Below are 21,034 nucleotides of genomic sequence, written 5' to 3' on the forward strand. Positions count from 1 at the left end.
AAAATCTTTTTTGCTTAAAATAAATGAGTTAAGAATAGCTGTGTGAAAACCATCTTATTTCAAGAAATTTAAATGACTAAAATTTACTTGAAGCACTGGCAGATCATTTCACTTTCTAGTAGATTGACACTGAAAACAAACGAATTTAGTTACAGTGGGGAGAACAAGTATTTGATACACTGCCAATGGGAAAACCCATTGTGGCAGTGTATCAAAAACCGTTTTTGTTTCAACATAGCCATAAAAAGAAGCCAAGTAATCGTATTATTCGAATTGTCTGTCATTTTTAGCTTAGAATCATTAATTGATGTCTTAATATTTAACAACAACAAAAAAGATTTAAAATATGCGAGTGAATAATTTTTTAAAACAAATTACGTCACAATGAAAAAATTAGCGTCTGTATAAAAGTCACAGATATCTACCTCATAACCATCGCTTAATTGTATTTTTTTCGTTACTGTCGCATTTTCCCCAATATTTTAGATGATAAATAATTGATCCAAAGAAAATCTGAAAATAAAAAAAACCTTTACAAGGTCTGCTATTTCTGCATCGCGACCCTTGTTATATTACTATGTTTCACCCATAAAATCCCCCATAAATCCAGCTGTGGCCATTCACAGCTGTGTCTTGACACTCGGTGATACATGCTACATGGAGTTTTTGTAATATCTCGTTAAAATCATGGCGTCTGTATTTCTGCTCTCGCGTGCTGTCACCTCCAGGTAGGGTTTTTTTTTTTTTTTTTTTAAATGCCGTCCTGTTCAAAATTTGTCTTCCCCCAGAAAATTTAGATTTTAAGCTTTCCAATGATATATCACACTTGCTTATAGGACAATTTTGAAATTTGGCCAAATTGAGGGTTACAGAGCGAAACTTAAGTCACCTGAGAGTTTCCGCCATATATATTTCTCCAACTAGGTATATATGAAAGACAAAGTGTACTACTACTTCAATAAAAATGGCTCAAAAAAGTGCTTTTCTGCTTTAAGTTGTGTAACATGTAAACATTAACGGGTTTCCCTAAGGTACAAATAATTAAAAAAATAAAAAAATATGCAGGACAGTGGCCTATACTACGAAGCCAGTTTTCTGGCTTAGCAGGGTAACTTCGAGAGTAACTTTATCACGTGCGACCTAAGTTCGCAGCTAAGCGAGACTACGAAAGGTGGATATGTTGGAACCGAGAAGTGTTGCCATGGCAACACACGCCACACGAGAAACCTGGTCGTCTCAGAGTTAGATCTTGCTTAACCCCAGAATTCTAATTAACCACGCTATATTTAAACAGCACTCCTCCGCAGACGTGTCCTCCTGACAATGACAGCGTACCTGGACGACCCATACGACATTGGCGCGCGGATTGTGAGGGGCTCTCTTCGGAGGGCACGGGTTTTTGGAGACCGCCAGAATCCGCTGGCGTACCCGGGAGATGTTCTCCATGAAAGATATAGATTTTCAGCTGAGGGAATTCTTTACCTGTGCCAACTGATCGAGGCGGACGTCACTATAATGTAACCCGCCGAAGTCAGGCCCTCACAAACGGGCAGATTGTGTGCCTCTCCGTGCGCTCTTTCGCCAGGGACAATATATGCATTCCAATGGTGATGCTGAATATCTGCGTAAGAACACTGTATGCCGTGCGATTTGAAGTGGGGTATGGAAACGCTTCAAATTGATCGTTGAAATTGCTGAATGTAAACGAATGCGGAGCTTTGCTCTCATATACAAGAAATATATTTAACTGACTTTTCCGGGGTTATTTCGTTGTGTAAATGAGTTAATAATAATCATAGAAATATGTAGACTATGTAAACATTGAGAAAACCTGCGTTTTTTTCTGACAACTCGAAGAGATTAAATTAAATGTCAAATCCACTGATAGGACAGACGCACAAATATAAAAGATATAAATGTTTATTGAATACTCATCTTACAGTCTTGTTTAACTGTGAAAATTGGTTACAAAAGACGGGCTTTAATTCACGCAACAACGCATGGCATCCCCGCATTTCCTTCTCCTGAGTCCTCACAAAGATAACATAAACTTATGGAGGGGGGGTCGGGTCGGGCTCGGGCCTGCAAATCAAGTTAATTGATCGGGCTCGGGTCGGGCTTGATTTTTTAGGCCCAAACTAAGGAAAAAAAAAAAAAGGACATACGTATTCATACAGTCAATGGGACTAAACATACAATTATCCTGCTTCATGTGGTGATGCGTGATAAATTATTTTTTTACTGTTAACGTACCAAATCTTATTTTATTGTCCTGACAGCAGGCTTTATTTCTTTGCATGGGCATAAGTAAACTGGCATATTGACGCATTCACAAATCACACGATCTGTAAATTCGCTGTCAACAGACCCGTCGCGCTCTACTCGCTGAAACGGTGTTCGATTTCGCGGTGAGGGTGGATTTTAATTCCTCATAACTCCGCATGATCATCGCGCATTCCTCCTCCGTGAAGTAAGGTGCCGGTGCCATCGTAGTAGTGTTTGACTCTGGTCTCCTCCCCCTTTTATGTGAACGCGCAGTAACTCTGACTGAGTTGACACAGGTTCGACTAATCAACCTCATAATCAGCGTCGTAGCACCGACTGACCACAAACTAGACAACCAGGTTTTGTCAACTCCGGTTACCCGCTGGTAAACTGGATTACTTCTGGGGAGGTTGAACTCAGTTCGTAGTATAGGCCACAGGTCAAATGTGTTTAGCTACTGAGAAAATTCAATGTTCTTGTATAAGAACAAGAGTTTATCCATGTGCTCAGATTAACATGTGCTGCACTGTGCATTGACTCCTGCAGATGAAAAATCACAGTTCAGCGTGTGGGCGTAGCATGTCAGATGGCTTAAATTACTCAGCTGGGCAGCGACAACCATAATAGCTGCGTTGTCCGTAACGACAGAAACATTTTTTTGCGATATTCCATTCATTTACAGCAGGGGTCTCTAAACCGGTCCTCGAGGGCCGCTGTGGGTCCTGGTTTTTGTTCATACCGATCAAGCACAGACCTTTTAACCAATGTGGTTTCTACTAAATCAAGCAGCACCTGACTGCAATCAACTGATTACACTTATAAAACACCAGACTGGTGAAAAGGCGTGGTCTTGTTTTGTTGGAGTGAAATCCTGCACCCACTGCGGCTCTATGTGGAATAGTTCGGAGACCACTGATTTACAGCAACGCTTAGCAGTAGGAGTGGGAACCTCTTGGTACCTCACGATACAATATGATTTGCGATACAAAGCTCACAATAACGATGATATGGCGATGCAACGATTATCGATACATTGATCAGGAAATCCGTCTAGGATATTCTACAAACAACTAATTAACAGAAAATCTTCTAATGTGAATTGGAATGAGTTTATCACTAGTAAACGTCCAATCCATTTCAACTGTAAGGGTGGCAGTCAATGAACATTCGTTCATTCGCTGCCATCCCTCCCACTTCAAACAGATTGAACGTCTATGGCTGTCAGTGGCAGTCAGTTAAGGGGCTTCTGACTAAACAAGACATGGAAAAACTTATGTATGCATTCATTTTCAGTAGATTGGTCTATTGCAAAAAAATCTGTCAGGAAGCTGCAGCTAGTACAGAATATTGCTTCCAGAGTCCTTACAAATACAAGGAAACTGGACTACATTACACCGGTTTTGAAATTGTTACACTGGCTTCCAGTGAGTCAAAGGATAGATTATAAAACACTACTGCTTGTCTACAAAACACTTAATGGCCTTGGACAAAAATACATGTTTGATTTGTTGGCTCCCTATGAAGCAGCTAGACCCTTAGGGTCATCTGGAACCGGTCCCCTGTATGTTCCAAGAACAAGAGCCAAGCAGGGTGAGGCAGCATTTAATTATTATGCTCCTCACCTCTGGAACAAGTTACCTGAAGGTCTGAAGTGTGCTCAAACTATTAGCTCCTTTAAATCAAGGCTAAAAATGCTTTTGTTTATCACAGCATATCCATAACTGTCTATATACAGTATTTCAAATTTCAAGCTATTTGCTTTCCATTCATTATATGTATAATTTTCTTTCCTGTCTCAATCGTCTTTGTTTGACCTTTCTTCTGATTTTATGTGATTTTTATGAATCATTTTATCTCTGCTCGTGGATATCATGTGATGTAAAGCACTTTGAATTGCCTTTTGTTGAATTGTGATATACAAATGAATTTGCCTTGTCTTGCCTTACAAAACAGGAAGCGACCTGAGAATAAATAGGCAGTGACTCAAACTCAAAAGGAAGTGACCTGTAAATGCCGTAAAATGAACAGAAAGTGAACTGTAACTGTCCCAAAAATCAGAAAGAGTGACTGTGAATGCTCTAGTTTCCAATTAACGAATGTTCATTCGCCCTTCCCAGTCTTAATGGATTGGGCGTCAAGCGCCATCAGTGGCAGCCAGTGTTGTTAATCTTACTGAAAAAAAGTAATTAATTATAGTTACGAATTACTTCTCCCAAAAAGTAATTGCATTAGTAACTCAATTACCTGAATGTAAGAGTAATTAATTACTTGGCAAAGTAATTGGTGATAATTACTTCTTTTTTTTTCCCTCACAAAAAAAAAAAAAAAAAAAAACATTGGCCACACTATGTTAAGTTTTTTGTGAAGGTTTTTGGTACAATTGGCCCGAGCCCAATTCTTTACCCTAATTTATCCTTTACCCTGAATCAACTGTTAAAAGTTGTTAAAATTGCTCCCATTATTGCATTAGTTCCCTTGTCTCTACTTTCGACATATGAAAGTTTTAAAATTGTGTCATCATTTAAAGATAGATTCAAGTCAAGATTTTGCCGATTTAGAAGTATTTTAGATAAAAAGTTACTTAGGTTCGCTAGGAAGGTTCTCTACAACAGAGCCGTAATAAAAGGTCTACTGCTTTAAGTAGCGGCTGTTTACTAACGTAACTACTAACGTGTCTGTCATTTGCATCTAGTTATATCTATATACAGTACATGTGATATCTACCATGTCTACCATATCTACCATAACATGCGGGCGTAGTTTGTACGCTATCGGCTACAACAGGTATTATTGGAGCTACCTAGCATCGCGTTTGCTCGGCGTCAAAACTTTCTTGCCTCCTCCCCACTCCTGCTCTGCTCTGTTGTCTCGGTGAGTCAGTCTCCCTCAGACTTTTCGACCAATATAATAACGCATAGTAACGCATGCCTTTCCGTCCTCAGTAACGGTAACGGCGTTGCCAAGATGAGAAAAGTAATTAATTAGATTACCCACTACTGAAAAAAATAACGCCGTTAGTAATGCCGTTATATTGTAACGCCGTTATTAACAACACTGGTGGCAGCCATGGTTAAGAGAAACATTATTATGGTAGAATATTTCTGTATTAACTTGTTGGTTCCTTATTTTATAATTTAGACATTGACATCTTTTTAAAACGGTATCTCGATTCTTGGCATGAGCATGTCGATAACCTTTTGGAATGTAAAGTATCACGATATATCACCACTACAATATTTTGTCACACCCCTAGTTAGCATCCTAAAAAGTGGCATACCAAGTTGCCCACTGCCAAATAACCCCACACCGTAGCATAGGAGCGGATACTGCCTGCAGCAAAAATCAAAACTGTCCCTCTGTGCAATGACACTTGTTTTTGTTACATTAATTTTTGTTTTTTCGGTAAAATTGTTTGGCATATTATCCTCATGAGTTAATGTTGCTAATCATTTTGAATTTATTATTCATTGATTTTATTAATTTTTCAGTTTCAAAAGGTAAAAAATGTACCTTGAGTATTTTTCCAGTGTGAATGTGACTTTTTATTATAATTGAGGCAAATTGATGCGCTTTCAGTCTTTTTTGTTATAAACCATAGACTTCATAATGGTAATGACGGGTCAGATCGGTCATGTGCAGCGCCTCGCCTTCAATTAGGGGGTCACCCACATCAAGAGGAACTATTCACAAACACACGTACGCAGCAATCTAACGCCGGATTCCTGATGAAAAAGTAGGAAAGCTGTACCGCATACAAACAGGAAGTGATTTGTTGGAGGGTTCAAGCTAATTATTATATTTTTCGTACCATGCATGCATTTTGAAACGTTGTGAAAAAAATCAATGGAATAAATTAGCCGTTACTGCACTGGCATCATAGTTCGCAATATTTACGTAAAATAAATGCTAACTGCACATTTTTTGTTGCTTTTAACCAAGAATCGAGACTGTTTTACGTCCATATCTATGAAGAATTCGGGGATTTAAGCATTTATTCACAAGAATTTTCACCGGAAAAGCTCTGTTTTCGTAAGTTGGCCGCTAGCTAAATTCAGTAACAGACTAGCATCGTACTTCACAATATTTACGCAAAATAAATGCTAACTGCAGTTTTTTTGTTTGTTTTTTTTAAACCAAGAATCGAGACTGTTTTACGTCCATATCTATAAAGAATTCAGGGATTTAAGCATTTATTCACAACAATTTTCAATGAAAAAAGCTCTTTGTCTGTGATTCCACTTGGTCAGCTTTGACGGCCTCACCAACAATGCAGGCCCCCTATTTATCGGCCCCGCGCCCTGTCAATACATCATGAAGTCTATGTGCAAACAAAGCAATGTTAATAAAGTTATTCTTTATTGTAAGCTGATCTGTATCACATTTCTTTAAAATTAAAAATGACACAATGTTATGCAGAGGTGTACTTATAATAATAATAATACTTTTATCCACAAATGATGCTATTTACAGTGGCGGCAGAGTTGGGTGGGCGTGAAACGTTTACGTCTTCCTGGGGGGGGCGTAACAGAAAATAATTGAATCACTGCATTAAAACATTTAAAAGATTGCCATTTATTGAGGGATGAAAAAGCTTTAATTTGGTGGCAATTGACATTTTGGTCAAAAAAAAACCAAACAAATACATTGCTGCAACAGTATTTTACCCTTAACAGCGGTAAAAGGTGTAAAGAAAACATTCCTACATCTTTTTCAAGAAGTGTGACATGGGCCGTAACTGCAAATCAATGACCAGATATAAAAATCAAAAGTGCATTCAAGTGAATATGTAGGTCAGTGTGTTACACTTAATAATCATTTATCTGGATTTAGTATAAAAAAGTGCCAAAGTCACCAACGCCATTACGTTTGAATTGGTTTCCCTCAAAAGAGATAAATATCTTGTGGGCAAATGTTTCTTGCAAAGCCAGGCTACAGGATGCATGCTTTTTGATGCTAGGTGGATGAGAAAACAGCCAATTCCTTGCCGAACTCACATTGTCTTGATTCTTAGTATCAATCGACTTCGATTGACCGTCTTCCAAATTGCTTGTAATTGTGCTCGATGTGGTGATGGGTTGCTGGGCAACATTTTCCTGCGATCCACCTTCAAACATTCGTTCAACGGCCTTTACAAGGTCATCTAAAAGAAGAATGAACTTGATTAAAAATATAATGCTTCCATGTTGCGGATATTTACTTTTGTTTAGGAATAATTTATTATTCCTAAATAGTAGAAATTCAACAAAGCAAAAAAAGATGTGCATAGCTAACAATGCTGCAAATTGTGTTCAAGGGATGTAACAGGTAGGTAAATTTCATCTTATTCACACATAATGTGAAAAAAAAAAATCCATGGCTCATTTTTAAAGTGCAGCTAAGGTGCAAGTTATAAACCTTGTTGATCTTTTTAAGGTGGACAGGCTGGCTGTCCAAAAAAAGCTTCTACCTGTACTGTAGCTAATAAAACTAAATTAAAAAGATGAACATATTTCAGGTGTTTAGAACCCTTTACCTTTGTCATCACATTTGTCAAAAGGAATGTCTCCGTCTTGACTTTGAGTGGGTTTCACAAGAATCACCCCATAACCTTCATTATTATGAATCACATTGTTATCCATGGTGATTGAAGGTTTCACATTCACATCCAAGTCCTGTAATTAGGAAAAGAGTACGTATATCAAACACAATAATAGAATCTTAACATACAGTATCGGGTCAACATTTTTAAGGGACAATCCTAAGGACTTGAAGAAAATATTCTATCGTGTATGATTGTATGTTGTGGTGGAATAGTTTGTAGTGACCTGGATGAGGGCTTGTTGGCGGTAGTGTTGTTTGCGTCAACGATGACGTTAACAAAAATATTTCGCCAACCAACTTTTTTTCATGACGATGACGCGACGGTAACAAGCTAAAAATGTCTTTTGGGAGATTACAACATAACGAGACGGCCATAGGCGGAGATTGGGAGGCGGCAGGGAGGGCAGCGCCTCCCCAGTGGCCGAAAAATGTAATTGTATGTAACCGACTTTCCTATGAATTTAAAGTAGGTCATAAGGCTTTATCTTCGAGTTGGCGGGGGTATAATGAGTCTGTGGAGTTGATTTCAACAAATTCCGTGCAGTTGGTTAGTTTCAGGGCTCCAGATTGGCTAAACTAGCTCGAGTTAATGGTGCTTACTTAGCATACCAAAAAAACAACAACATATGCACGCATTGGAATCACTGTGTTGGCTGTGTTTTCAGGATAAAGTTAGTAAAACTTACCACTACATGTCAACAATTGTAGTATGAACAGCAACACTTTTGTAATCTAGCAGCTCTGCAGTGAACAGGCTGTCTGGGCAAGCAGGGCGGAGTGCTATCACATCGTTTTTTTCAACGCTCTTTTTTTATGGGAACGAAAGGGAATCCCCAGAAGACTGAGAACAAGTGGTCGAAGCACTCCTCTCGATTGTGGTCGCATTACACATCTATAAAAATAATCCCGCTGAATGAAATGAATTAACAACTGTTGGTGTGACATTGTTTAGGCCGCATGGGTATTTCGAACAATGATCTGCATTTTGAATTTATTTGGCTATATTAAATCCATTAAATATCTTTTTTATTTGCATGCTAAGCGGGCGCCATTAACTCGAGCTAGCTTAGCCACACCGGAGCCCTTAAGCTAACAAATAACTTACAAACTGCACGGAATTTGTTGAAATCAACTCCACCGTTGCAATGTAAATATTTTTCACCCTGGCACCTACATACTTATTCATTCCTTCGGGGAAAGTTGGGATGGGGCCATACAGTCCCGGCTCCCCCCTGATTTTAATGCATCACACACCAAGGTTGTGGGATGAATGATGGGACCTGTTGGGGGGGGTTTGTGGTGCATCCTTTCTTCCCATCCCTGAGGGCTGGTTGATGGGAGCGCGGGTGGCCCATGGGACCACCCTGGATCCCGAGGGGGTGACGATGGCTCCTTTGCTGGGCTGCAGGAGGAGGGATGGGCTGCACTGCCCCTCCATCCCCCTGTCTGCCCTCCCTCCCCGGGCTGGCTGGGTGGGGGCGCGGCGTCTCTGCTCGTCTGTGTGGCTGTCGCGTGTTTGGTGGGGCTCGCGTGCGGCTGGATGTGATTGGGCGCGCTCGGGTGGGGGGTCCCGGTGCCGGGATTGGCAATGGGGCAGCGTAGGGTCGGACGCCAACAGGCTTACATTCACAAGGAACTCACACGATTACTGGGTTCCAGATCACAGAGTTGATTTGTGTACACTCTACACCTCCCAATCACTTAGCTTATAGACTTCCCCACCCCCCTCCCCTTCTTTCCCTGGTCAACAGGCCCCCCCACATGGTGTCAACCGGAAATACATCTAGCTGACGATATCACCTACATATTCATAGTTAGTGTAGGCGTTCAATGTATTTCTTGTTGTTGTTTCTTTTCATTCTTTTCTTGTGTTTCTTTTCTTCTGTTCCCCCATAACCCCTTCCTGTTCGCTGCTTTGTCATAATAAACGAGGTCTGTTGAACGATCACAATGGGAGTAGGTCATACTCTCCATGTGAAACATTAAAACTGTTCAGACTAACCGGACACTTAGACTTCCATTCTCTGTGTAAAACAGCTGAACAGGACAGGTTTAAAAAAATTTTTTTTTTTTTAAATGAAACAACTCCACCGACTAATTATATCTCAGCTAAGTGGAAGATTAAGCCGAATGTCAAAAATTCTGAACTTCCCCTTTAAAATAAAAACCTAGCCGCTAAAATGTTGTCTATAAAAGTTGTAAAGCAATAAAACAACAAAATGAATGAGGGATGGAGCCACTGTGGGGGTACCAATGGTAAGATATTTTTCACCCTGGCACCTACATACACCTGTCAAAGTGTCAAAGTGCCCGGCGCGGGCAGGTGTGGGCATACTTATTGCTCCCCGACTCGGTGCCTGCACTTTGAGGTTCACCCCAATGGCCAAGAAGGTAGCCTTCCTCCACCTTCAGGTACGAGGAAAGGTCCTGACTGTTGTTTGTGCTCAAGCAGCAAATAGCAGTTCAGATTATACACCCTATTTGGAGTCCCTGGAAGGGGTGCTGGAGAGTGCCCTTTTGGGGACTCAGTCTTCTTCTTTGAGGACTTCAAGGCTCATGTGCTTGGTGACCATCTCTACGGACTTTCAGGAAGGCAAATTTATATAAAAATGATGTCAATCGTTTGTGCTTTAAGTTTTGTTCGTGCTACTGTCGTTTTAGAGATATTTACAATTCTGTTAAACGTAAACCTGAGGTCAGATAGCCCCCCAGTTTCGATTAAAAAATTTTGGTGATCGTTTGTGCTGGAACGGTTAAGTAGATATTATGCTTTTCCATAGACATCATAATTTACTTGACGAGTCACCCTAAGGTATTCTTCGCGCACCGCCCGCCTGTAGGGGGCCATGTGAGTCCGCTTCATTTATTAGAACTAGGTGGAAATGACTATCACATATGCGGTGTTTGGAATTACCTTAAAAAAGTACGACATCTGGAACGCATACTAACGACAAGGATTGTCTCAGGAGTGATTTGTTCGAGGATTCAAGGCAATTATTATATTTTTTTGTACAATGCATGCATTTTGAAACGTGAAAAAAAAAATCAATGGGAATCATTGGCGTCATTCTTCGACAAATTTATGTAAAATAGATGCCCTGTTTTTGCTTTTAACCAAGAATCGAGACTGTTTTACGTCCATATCTATAAGGAATTTAGTGATTTAAGCATTTATTCACTAAAATTTTGAACGAAAAATGCAAATGTGGCAGCCCCCTTATCATAACAAACCTAACAGACTAGCTTAATTCTTCGACAGATTGAATTCAAACTGCCAGTTTGTTTTGCTTTTAACCAAGAATCGAGACGATAATCGGACTATCTATAATATACAGTATATATGGTGGAAAACACAGACAAGACTGAAAAAGCAGTTTCTGCTCTTGCACTCCTCTTTCAAAGAAACTGCAGTATTTAAAGCCAAAATAACTTGTGTTTGATAGAACAACATGTCCATATGCTGCCGTAGCAGATTCATGGTGCAGTAAGCCCCTGAACCATTCTTAATTTGTCCATTTTACCCTGGAAACCCCCGTTTTCAGACGTCGCGTAACAGCTTTTGTTTCAACCCAGCTATAAAACGAAGGTGATTAATTACATTTATTATTCAAAATGTCATTTTTTGCTTAGAACAGGGGTGGGCAAACCGGTCCTCGAGGGCCGCAGTGGGTCCTGGTCTTTGTTCCAACTGATTCAGCACAGACAGTTTAACCAATGAGGTTTCAGTGGAAACAAGAAGCACCTGACTGCAATCAACTGATTGCACTTGTAATAAACCAGATTGGTGAAAGGCTGTCCTCATGATGGGTATGAACAAAAACCTGCACCTGCGGCCCTTTGTGGAATAGTTTGCCCACCCCTGGCTTAGAATCATTATGTCTAATATTTCGTATAAAAAGAAATTACTTTAAATATTATTCACTCGCATATTTTAAACTTTTATTCAAATTACGTCACAATAAAAAAAAAGGTGTCTGTAAAAAAGTGGTATCTACGGATATCTACCTCATAACTATTGCTTAATTGTATTTTTTGTTGTTACTGTAGCATTTTCTCAAATAAAAATTGAAGATTTTTTTTTTTAAAAGGGTAAGTAAATGAAAATCTCGATCAATCCTTGATGTCTGCGATTTCTGCATCGCGACCCTTGTTATATTACCATGTTTCACCCATAAAATTCCCAAAAAAATCCAGCTTCAGCCATTCACAGCTGTGTCTTGACACTCAGTGATACATGCTACATGGAGTTTTTTGGATTGAAACAAGGCAAGTACGCTATAATATGTCGTTAAAGTCATGGCGTCTTTAATTCTGGTCTTTCATGCTCTCACCTCCAGATAGGGTTTCGCTGTTTAAAAATGTTTTTTTTTTTGTTTTAAAAATGCCCTCCTGTTCAAAATTTTTCGTCCCCCCAGAAAATTTTGATTTTAAGCTTTCCAATGATTTATCACACATGCATATCAGAAATTTTTGAAAGTTGGCCAAATTGGTGGTCTCAGAGTGGAACCTCAAGTCACCTGAGTGTTTTCCACCGTGTATATATTATACATATACACAGTGTATATATACATATACTGTATATATACACATATATGTACACAGTATGTATATACCTTAATATACATTATTTTTGGGACTATAAATCACAGAATTTTTTTCTTCATAGTTTGGCCGGTGATGCGACACATTCCGGCGCGACTTGCGAAATTATTAAAAGGGACAACTCAAATTATACGACATATTGCTACTATATTCTGGAGCAATTTGCAATTTAGTATTGTAAGCAGAAAAATGGGCTTTGTGGTGACCACTACCTTGTGACAGAATTCACCCATGGAGCTTAAGTGGGGCATGTTGTGTCCGGGGGGAAACTATATTTTGCCGTGCGCGTTTCCGGCACAGAGACTTAAGAGCTGTGTGCGTTCCGGGTGAGTTAGAGAGTTAGCAGAGTGACGAGCGGCCGAACACAGCAACACGTTTACTCAACGGGCCATCTAGACTCAAAACATTCATCCGCTTCAGCTTAATCTATTTCTACAGCCAATGACAAATAATGGCTGGTCATTGACTCAAATGTCATGTGCAGTCACAGTGTCATAAAAAAACGGAAATTACCGTGATCCCTCAGTCTATCGTGGTTTAAACTTCGCACCCTCAGTCCATCGCAGATAAAATATATATATATATGTGTGTGTGTATATATATAAATATATATATATGTGTGTGTGTGTGTATATATATATATATATGTGTGTATATATATTTACGTATTAAGCCTGAACGATATATCGTTTAAACATCGCCATCGCGATGTGCGTGTGCGCAATAGTCACATCGCAAGCACGTGCGATAGTTTTTCTTTTTTTTTGATCCACATACGCCTCACTTTCTGGTCTGCGCACAGCCTCCTACCCTCCCTCTCCCAGCCTTTTGATCCTCTCAGTCACTGCGGCACAATGATGGCTTTGATCTGGCCAAAGAAGCAGACTTCACACGGGCATCTGTCAATCATCGTTTAACTTGTTAAACAGTTGCAAGGAAGCCGCGCTGGAATGAATGTGTGTACTGTGGGGACGTTGGAGACATTTAAATGCCAGAAGTGATCATGAGGAGTTTGAAATTTCTACATGTCACTTCAACGGTCACAGCTAAAGTAGATAAACAGAAGCATTTAATAAAGCCAAGCATTTATCTGCTACAGTACTTTATTCTTGTTCAAAAATGATTTGGTTGGAGAGTTATGTTTAAAACTTATCATAATTATGACATTTGAAGTGCTTAAAAACCATTTATTTATATACATTTTTTAAATCACTTTGGGGGGAAAAGTGAGAAAAAACATGTCTTATATGTATCTCTTTGCAATGCTAAATCTGAATAAATACATTGGGCACAAAAAACACACAATAAAAAAAAAAAAAAGGGGGGGTGCGCTACTTCGCGGTTTTTCACTTATCGCGGCGGGTTCTGGTCCCCATTAACAGCGAAAAACAAGGGATGACTGTACACTGTGGTGATGGTGAGTCATCTAAAGTCTTTCCAAACAGCTATTTAAGTCATCTTGTGAAAATTTCTTGAAAAAAATATATATACATTTTTTTAATATCGCAATATAATATTGCAATATATCGCAAACCCCAAAAAAATCGCAGCAATAGTTTTTTCCAATATCGTTCAGGCCCAATATGTATATCTATCTATCTATCTATCTATATATATATATATATATATATATATATATATATATATATATATATATATATATAAATTAGGGCTGTCAAATGGTTAAAATTTTTAATAGAGTTAATTACAGCTTAAAAATTAAGCCCAAATTTAAACTTTCTATAAAATATGCCATATTTTTCTGTAAATTATTGTTGGAATGGAAAGATAAGACAAGACGGATATATACATTCAACATACGGCACATAAGTACTGTATTTGTTTACTATAACAATAAATCAACAAGATGGCATTAACATTATTAACATTCTCTTAAAGCGATCCATGGATAGAAAGACTTGTAGTTCTTAAAAGTTTAGTCCAAGTTATAGAAATTTTATATTAAAACCCCTCTTAATGTTTTCGTTTTAATAAAATTTGTAAAATGTTCAATCAAAAAACAAACTAATAGCTCGCCATTGTTGATGTCAATAATTACACAATGCTCATGCTGCTGAAACCCATAAAATCAGTTGCACCCAAGCGGCTGCAGAGGGCAACAAAACACAAAAAAAACAAAAAAGTAACAAGTGGACATTACACTGTGGTGTCATTTTAATCTGTTTGAGCGGGGCATGTGCGTTAAATGCGTCAAATATTATAACATGATTAATTTAGAAAATTAATTACCACCATTTAACGCAATAATTTTCACAGCCCTAATATAAATATACAGTATATACAGTATTTATTTAAAAATGTTTAGATACAGGCATGCACACATGTAGAAATCATTGTTTTCTTTTATATATACTCTGCTGACCAAAAGCATTGGCACCCCTGCAATTCTGTCAGATAATGCTCAATTTCTCCCATCTATGTTGATGCCTTTTCCCAAAAAGCTCTACTTTTGTCTCATCTGACCAGAGAACATTCTTCCAAAACGTTTTTGCCTTTCTCAGGTAAGTTTTGGCGAACTCCAGCCTTGCTTTTTTTATGTCTCTGGGTCAGAAATGGGGTCTTCCTGGGTATCCTACCATAGAGTCCCTTTTCATTCAGACGCCAACGAATAGTACGGGTTGACACTGTCGTACCCTCGGACTGCAGGACAGCTTGAATTTGTTTGGATGTTAGTCGAGGTTGTTTATCCACCATCTGCACAATCTTTCTTTGAAATCTCTCGTCAATTTTTCTTTTCCGTCCATATCTAGGGAGGTTAGCCACACTGCCCTGGGTTTTATACTTATTGATGACAATGCGCACAGTAGACACAGGAACATTCAGATCTTTGGAGATGAACTTGTAGCCTTGAGTTTGCCCATGCTTCCTCACAATTTTGCTTCTCAAATCGTCAAACAGTTCTTTGGTCTCTTTCTTTTCTCCATGCTCAATGCCATACACACAAGGACACAGGACAGAGGTTGAGTCAACTTTAATCCATTTTAACTGGCTGCAGGTGTGATTAAGTTATTGCCACATCCTGTTATGTGCTACAGGTAACTAACAGGTGCTGTTAATTACACAAATTAGAGAAGTATCACATGTTTTTTCAGAGGGTGCCAATACTTTTGTCCACCCCATTTTGGGAGTTTTATGGAAAATGATAATGATTTTTTTTTTTCATTGCAAGCAAAATTAATTAAGATATTACTACCAAAGAATTTGTAATCGCAACCATTTTCTGGGAGAAATTGAGCATTATCTGACAGAATTGCAGGGGTGCCAATACTTTTGGCATACTTTCAGCAGTCTATCTCATTTAGATCATAATTACATTTGCAGAGCTTAAAAACATCTTAGATTTTTTTTAAAAGTATACTTTGGGGGGGCAACATGTCGTATCTCTTTCCAATGCTGTTAAATCTGAATGCAACAAACACCCACCCCCCCCAAAAAATGTGTGTAATGTAAATGAACTCCTCCTCCCCATTAACTACGAAAAACGAATCACTGGATCACAAAACAAACTAAACATGACAGGCAAGTAATGAAACAACTGACCAGTAATTGAAGAAATAATTAGTACAGAACATGAATGCTATTGACATCCCTAGCGCCACAATGCATGCTGGGGGGCATGAGGCAGTCCTAGCAACGCTACAGTAGTCTTTATTTTAATGTTAGTAACTCCTCTATAATGTACCGCCTGTGGCCACAATTAAAAGGTTTAACTCTTGTTCACCCACCATTGGTTGATTCATCTTGATGAGAATCCCATCTTTACAGTGGTGGATGCCGTTGCCAATCAAGGTACATCCACTTCCAGGATAGATCTCAATACCAGCCCCCTGCATAGGACACAAAGTGTGTCATGTGTTATTATAGCATCAACTATTTGTTATTATTAATTATTTAAAAAAAAAAAAAAAAACTATAATGGGCTTTAAAATAGTTGCCCAAAATTATTTTATAATAACTCAATTATTCATGTGTGGGAATGTCAGAGCTTCTACAAGGACAAACAAATTCATATTGAGCTTTGTGAAAATAATTACCTTGGATCCATAAAGATCACATTTATTCATTGTGAGATGGGCAGATGTTTGGACTACAACTCCAGTGGTCTCACATTGGAGCACACAATTCTCCATGGAAATGTTGCCATTTCTCACACCTGGACACCGAACACATAGTTAACCATAGTAATATAAAAAGGATAAGATAATGAGAATCTGAATATTAGCTTGAGTGTGAGTTATTTCTCCAAATTAATACAAACAGTGGCTGACTAGGAACATTTTACCAAAAGTATAGGTTCTTCAATTCAATCCTACTCTACAACGAGAGTGCATATTATTGTAATTAGAGATGTGACCGAATATTCGACGCCGAAAACATTCGGCCTTGGAAAAACGGGAGAAAATGGATGGTTGGTTAAAAGGCCGAAAATTTATCACCAAATAGTGTTAAGAACTGTAGTCCTCTTTTGATGATGTAATCAAAACACGGCGATAAACAACACTAGTCTCACCGCCAACATGTTTATGCTTTGAAAGTATTTTGAGGTACAGTGGTATGAAAAAGTATCTTAACCTTTTGGAATTTCTCTATTTCTGCTTAACATCACCATCAAATATGATCTGATCTTTGTCAAAATCACACAGATGAAATAAAAACTGCTTTAAATAAAACCAACCAAACATGTATAGGTTTTCATATTTTAATGAGGATAGTATGCAAACAATGACAGAAGGGGGATAAAGGGTAAGTGAACCCTCCGCCTTAAGAGACTTAAAGAGCAATTGAAACCATTTTTTTACCAAACAATTTAAGTCAGGTGTGTTCCCAATCACTGATGAGTAGTTTACAGCTGCCCTGCCCTATATAAAACACACACCTGGTAAGAATTGTCTTGATAAGAAGCATTGTCTGATGTGCATCATGGCTCTGTCAAAAGAGCTGTCTGAAGACCTGCGATCAAGGATTGTTGATTTGTATAAAGCTGGGAAAAAGATACAAAACCATCTCTTAAAGTCTGGATGTTCATCAATTGACAGTCAGAGAAGTTGTCTACAAATGGGGAGAGTTTGGCACTGTTGCTTCTCTCCAAGTAGTGGCAGTCCACCAAAGATGACGCCAAGAGTTCAGCGCAGAATCCTCAGAGAGGTAAAAAAAAAAAAGAACCTTAGAGTGTCTGCTAAAGACTTACAGAAATCACTGTCACATTCCAATATCTATGTGCACACATCAACTATGTGTAAAATTATGGCCAAGAAAGGTGTTCATGGGAGGACTTCACTGAGGAAGCCACTGCTGTCTAAAAAAACATTGTTGCTCGTTTAAGGTTCGCAAAAAGGCACTTGGATAAGCCACAGAAGCATTGGCAAAATATGTTGTGGACTGATGAAACCAAAGTGGAATTGTTTGGGAGTAGCACACAATGCCATGTGTGGACGAAATATAGAACAGCTTACCAACATCAACACTTTATCCGCATCGTGAAGCATGATGGAGGGAGCATCATGACTTGGGGCTGTTTTGCTGCCTCAGGGCCACGACAACTTGCAATCATTAATGGAAGAATGAATTCAAAAGTTCATCGTGATGTTTTGCACGAAAACCTGAGGCAGTCTGTCGGAAAGTTGAAGCCAAAAAGAGGATGGATGCTGCAACAAGACAATGATCCAAAACACAGAAGTAAATCAACTTCAAAATGGTTTCAGAAAAACAAAATACACGTTCCGGAGTGGCCAAGTCAAAGTCCAGACTTAACCCCATTGAGATGCTGTGACATGACCTAAAGACAGCGATTCATTCCAGACACCCCAGGAATCTGACTGAACTACAGCAGTTTTGTAGAGAAGCATGGGCTAAGATTAATCAGGATCGATGTGCCAGACTGATCTGCAGCTACAGTCTGGTTGAAGTTATTGCTGCCAAAAGGGGGGGCGCAAAATATTAAATGGAATGGTTCACTTACATATTTTTTTCCTTCTTTCATTTTTTGCATACTATCCTCAATAAAATATGAAAAACTAAAACCACCCAAACATTTGTAGGTTAAGTAGACTTTTTTTCATCTGTGTGATTTTGACAAAGATCAGATTACATTTGATGACGATTTTTTTTTTGCAAAAATATGAGAAATTCCAAAAGGTTCAGATATTTTTCCTACAACTGTATCAAATAAATAAATAAATTATTAAATGAAGGAAAATATAATACATTTGCTTCATTGATGCTACATGCAAGTCCTGAAGTTGCATTCCATTGATGTCCCTCGTCACATCGAGTGCAGTGCATCTGAACCCGTACGCGAGTAGTTTGGAGTTTATTCAAGCGAACAAAATACAAATAAAGTCGTATTTAAATGCATACATGTGCATTTGCTGTGGTTAAGTGCAATGCGTTAATAGCACGACCACTTCCTCTTTTTGTCACATTTTTTTCCCGCTACTTCCACACACCCTCTGCCAGTCGCCGTTTAATCCGGCCGGGAGCGACTTTGTCACCGCTAAGAAGACTATGCCCACTCGCCTGGTTATCGATCCAGTTGTTGCACAAGGAAACATAGAGTCTAATTTTATGGAGTAGGAGAGATTGTAATAGTCTTATAAAGAGCTTTACTTGTTTCAGCAAGATAAGTTTTTTGCTGTTGTTGTTGTGAATTACAGTTCCACACAAATGTACGTTGAGATCTCATTTAGCTTAGCAATTGGAGGCATGAGACATTTTTCTAGTGTCCCAAATTTCCAAGAAAGCGCATTTATCAAGGTTTCATTGGCCGTGACATGTGTTGCTATGACAACGCCAGCACCGTTCAGAGTTGGCCACAAACACCCCATCACATGGGGTTTCGGCACTTTCAAACTAGAGCCTCTGGGATTGTAGAACCAATGCCAAGGCAAAAGGTATTAATTGGAAAATAATGACATAAAATTATAGTATTTTTTTTTTTTTTTTAATGAAATAAAAACTGAATAATACAGGTGGTCCCCAGGTTACGAACGAGTTCTGCTCCTACACTGGAGATGTACACCGAATTACCGCGTAAATCGGAATTAACGCTTTAAGTAAATTTCAAAATAATTATCCAAATAGTCCAAAAGTATTTTGTTTAATGATGGGGGATACACTGCCCTCTGGAGACAGCATTGGGTCTGGCTGGTATGATTGAGACGCAAACTCAGACGTTTGACATGGATAAAGGATACAACCCCTAGCAAAAAGTATGAAATCACCAGTCTCGGACGAGCACTCACTCAGACATATTAGAATGTAGAACAAACTCCGTTAAAAAGCTTGAAAAAAAAAAAATGAATTAGTTCAAAAGTGCAACTCCTTAGCATTCAGAAACACTAAAAGCAATGAATAAAAAACATTGTGTTGGTCAGTAAATGTTACTTTGATAGAGCAAGTGTAGGGAAATACATATATATGGAATCACTCCATTCTGAGGAACAAAATATGGAATCATGAGAAACAAACAAAGAAATAACTATCAAAACACATTTCTAGTATTTAGTAGCACCACCTCTGGCTTTTATGACAGCTTGCAGTCTCTGAGGCATGGACCCGATGAGTATTCTTCATCAATTTGGTGCCAACTCTCTTTGATTGCAGTTGCCAGATCATCCTTGTGGGTCGGAGCCTTACTGGGGACCAATTTCCACCACTGGTTTTCAATAGGGTTGAGATCTGGGCTATTTGCAGGCCATGACATTGACTGGATGAGTCTTTCTCCAAGGAGTGCTTTAACAGTTTTAGCTCTGCAGCATGATGAATTGTCATCTTGGAAAATGACAAACATATTTTCAATTGAACGGATAAGAAAGCTGTCTAAAATTTCAATATAAACTACGGCCATCTCCCCAGTGCCTTTGCCTGACATGCAGCCCCATATCATCAAGGACTGAGGGAATTTTGATGTCTTCTTCAGGCAGTCATCTTTGTAAATCTCACTGGAACAAATGGAACAGCAACAAAACCAAAGTTCCAGCATCATCAACTTGTCAAATGCAGATTGTTGACTCTTGACAGCCTGTCCAATGCAGATTCTTGACTCTTGACAAGGTGCACCAAATTGATGAAGAATACTCAACAAGTCCATGCCTCAGAGACTGCAAATTGTCATAAAAGCCAGATGTGGTGCTACTAAATACTAGAGATGTGTTTTGATTGTTATTTCTTTGTTTGTTTCTCATGATTCCATTTTTCCCCTCAGAATGGAGTGATTCCATATATATTTCCCTGCACTTGCTCTATAAACGTAACATTTACTGACCACCACAATGTTTTTTATTCATTTCCTTTTAGTGTTCCTGAATGCTCAAGAGTTGCACTTTTGAACCACTTAATTATTTTTTCAAGCTTTTTATCTGAGTTTGTTCTACATGATAAAATGTCTAAGTGAGTGCTTGTCCGAGACTGGTGATTCCATACTTTTTGCTAGGGGTTGTTGCTGCTCTCTGGTTTGGCCTACATAAGGATGTAAGTTGTTTCAGCTAATATATGGTTGTGTATGCATTTGTAATGAAGTTACTATTTTGAGAATCAAGTCATAAATTGTAATATTACGAGATTTAAA

The 21,034-nt window shown here is 38.7% G+C and overlaps 1 protein-coding gene across 1 annotated transcript in view; it reads right to left on the reverse strand.

Moving 5' to 3' along the window:
• Positions 1–6,734: 6,734 nt before the first annotated feature.
• The window catches only part of shcbp1 (SHC SH2-domain binding protein 1), a 48,349-nt gene continuing 34,049 nt past the window's right edge, over positions 6,735–21,034 (reverse strand). Inside the window, exons 10-13 of the mRNA XM_057852730.1 lie at positions 16,503–16,621; positions 16,194–16,295; positions 7,778–7,916; positions 6,735–7,405 (exon numbers count right to left, since the gene is read on the reverse strand). Coding sequence (XP_057708713.1) covers positions 7,092–7,405; positions 7,778–7,916; positions 16,194–16,295; positions 16,503–16,621 — 674 coding nt within the window. The 3' untranslated portion in view covers positions 6,735–7,091. The remainder of the gene's footprint in view (positions 7,406–7,777; positions 7,917–16,193; positions 16,296–16,502; positions 16,622–21,034) is intronic.

This window comes from Corythoichthys intestinalis, chromosome 1 (assembly GCF_030265065.1).
Source record: "Corythoichthys intestinalis isolate RoL2023-P3 chromosome 1, ASM3026506v1, whole genome shotgun sequence".
Lineage (NCBI taxonomy): Eukaryota > Metazoa > Chordata > Actinopteri > Syngnathiformes > Syngnathidae > Corythoichthys > Corythoichthys intestinalis.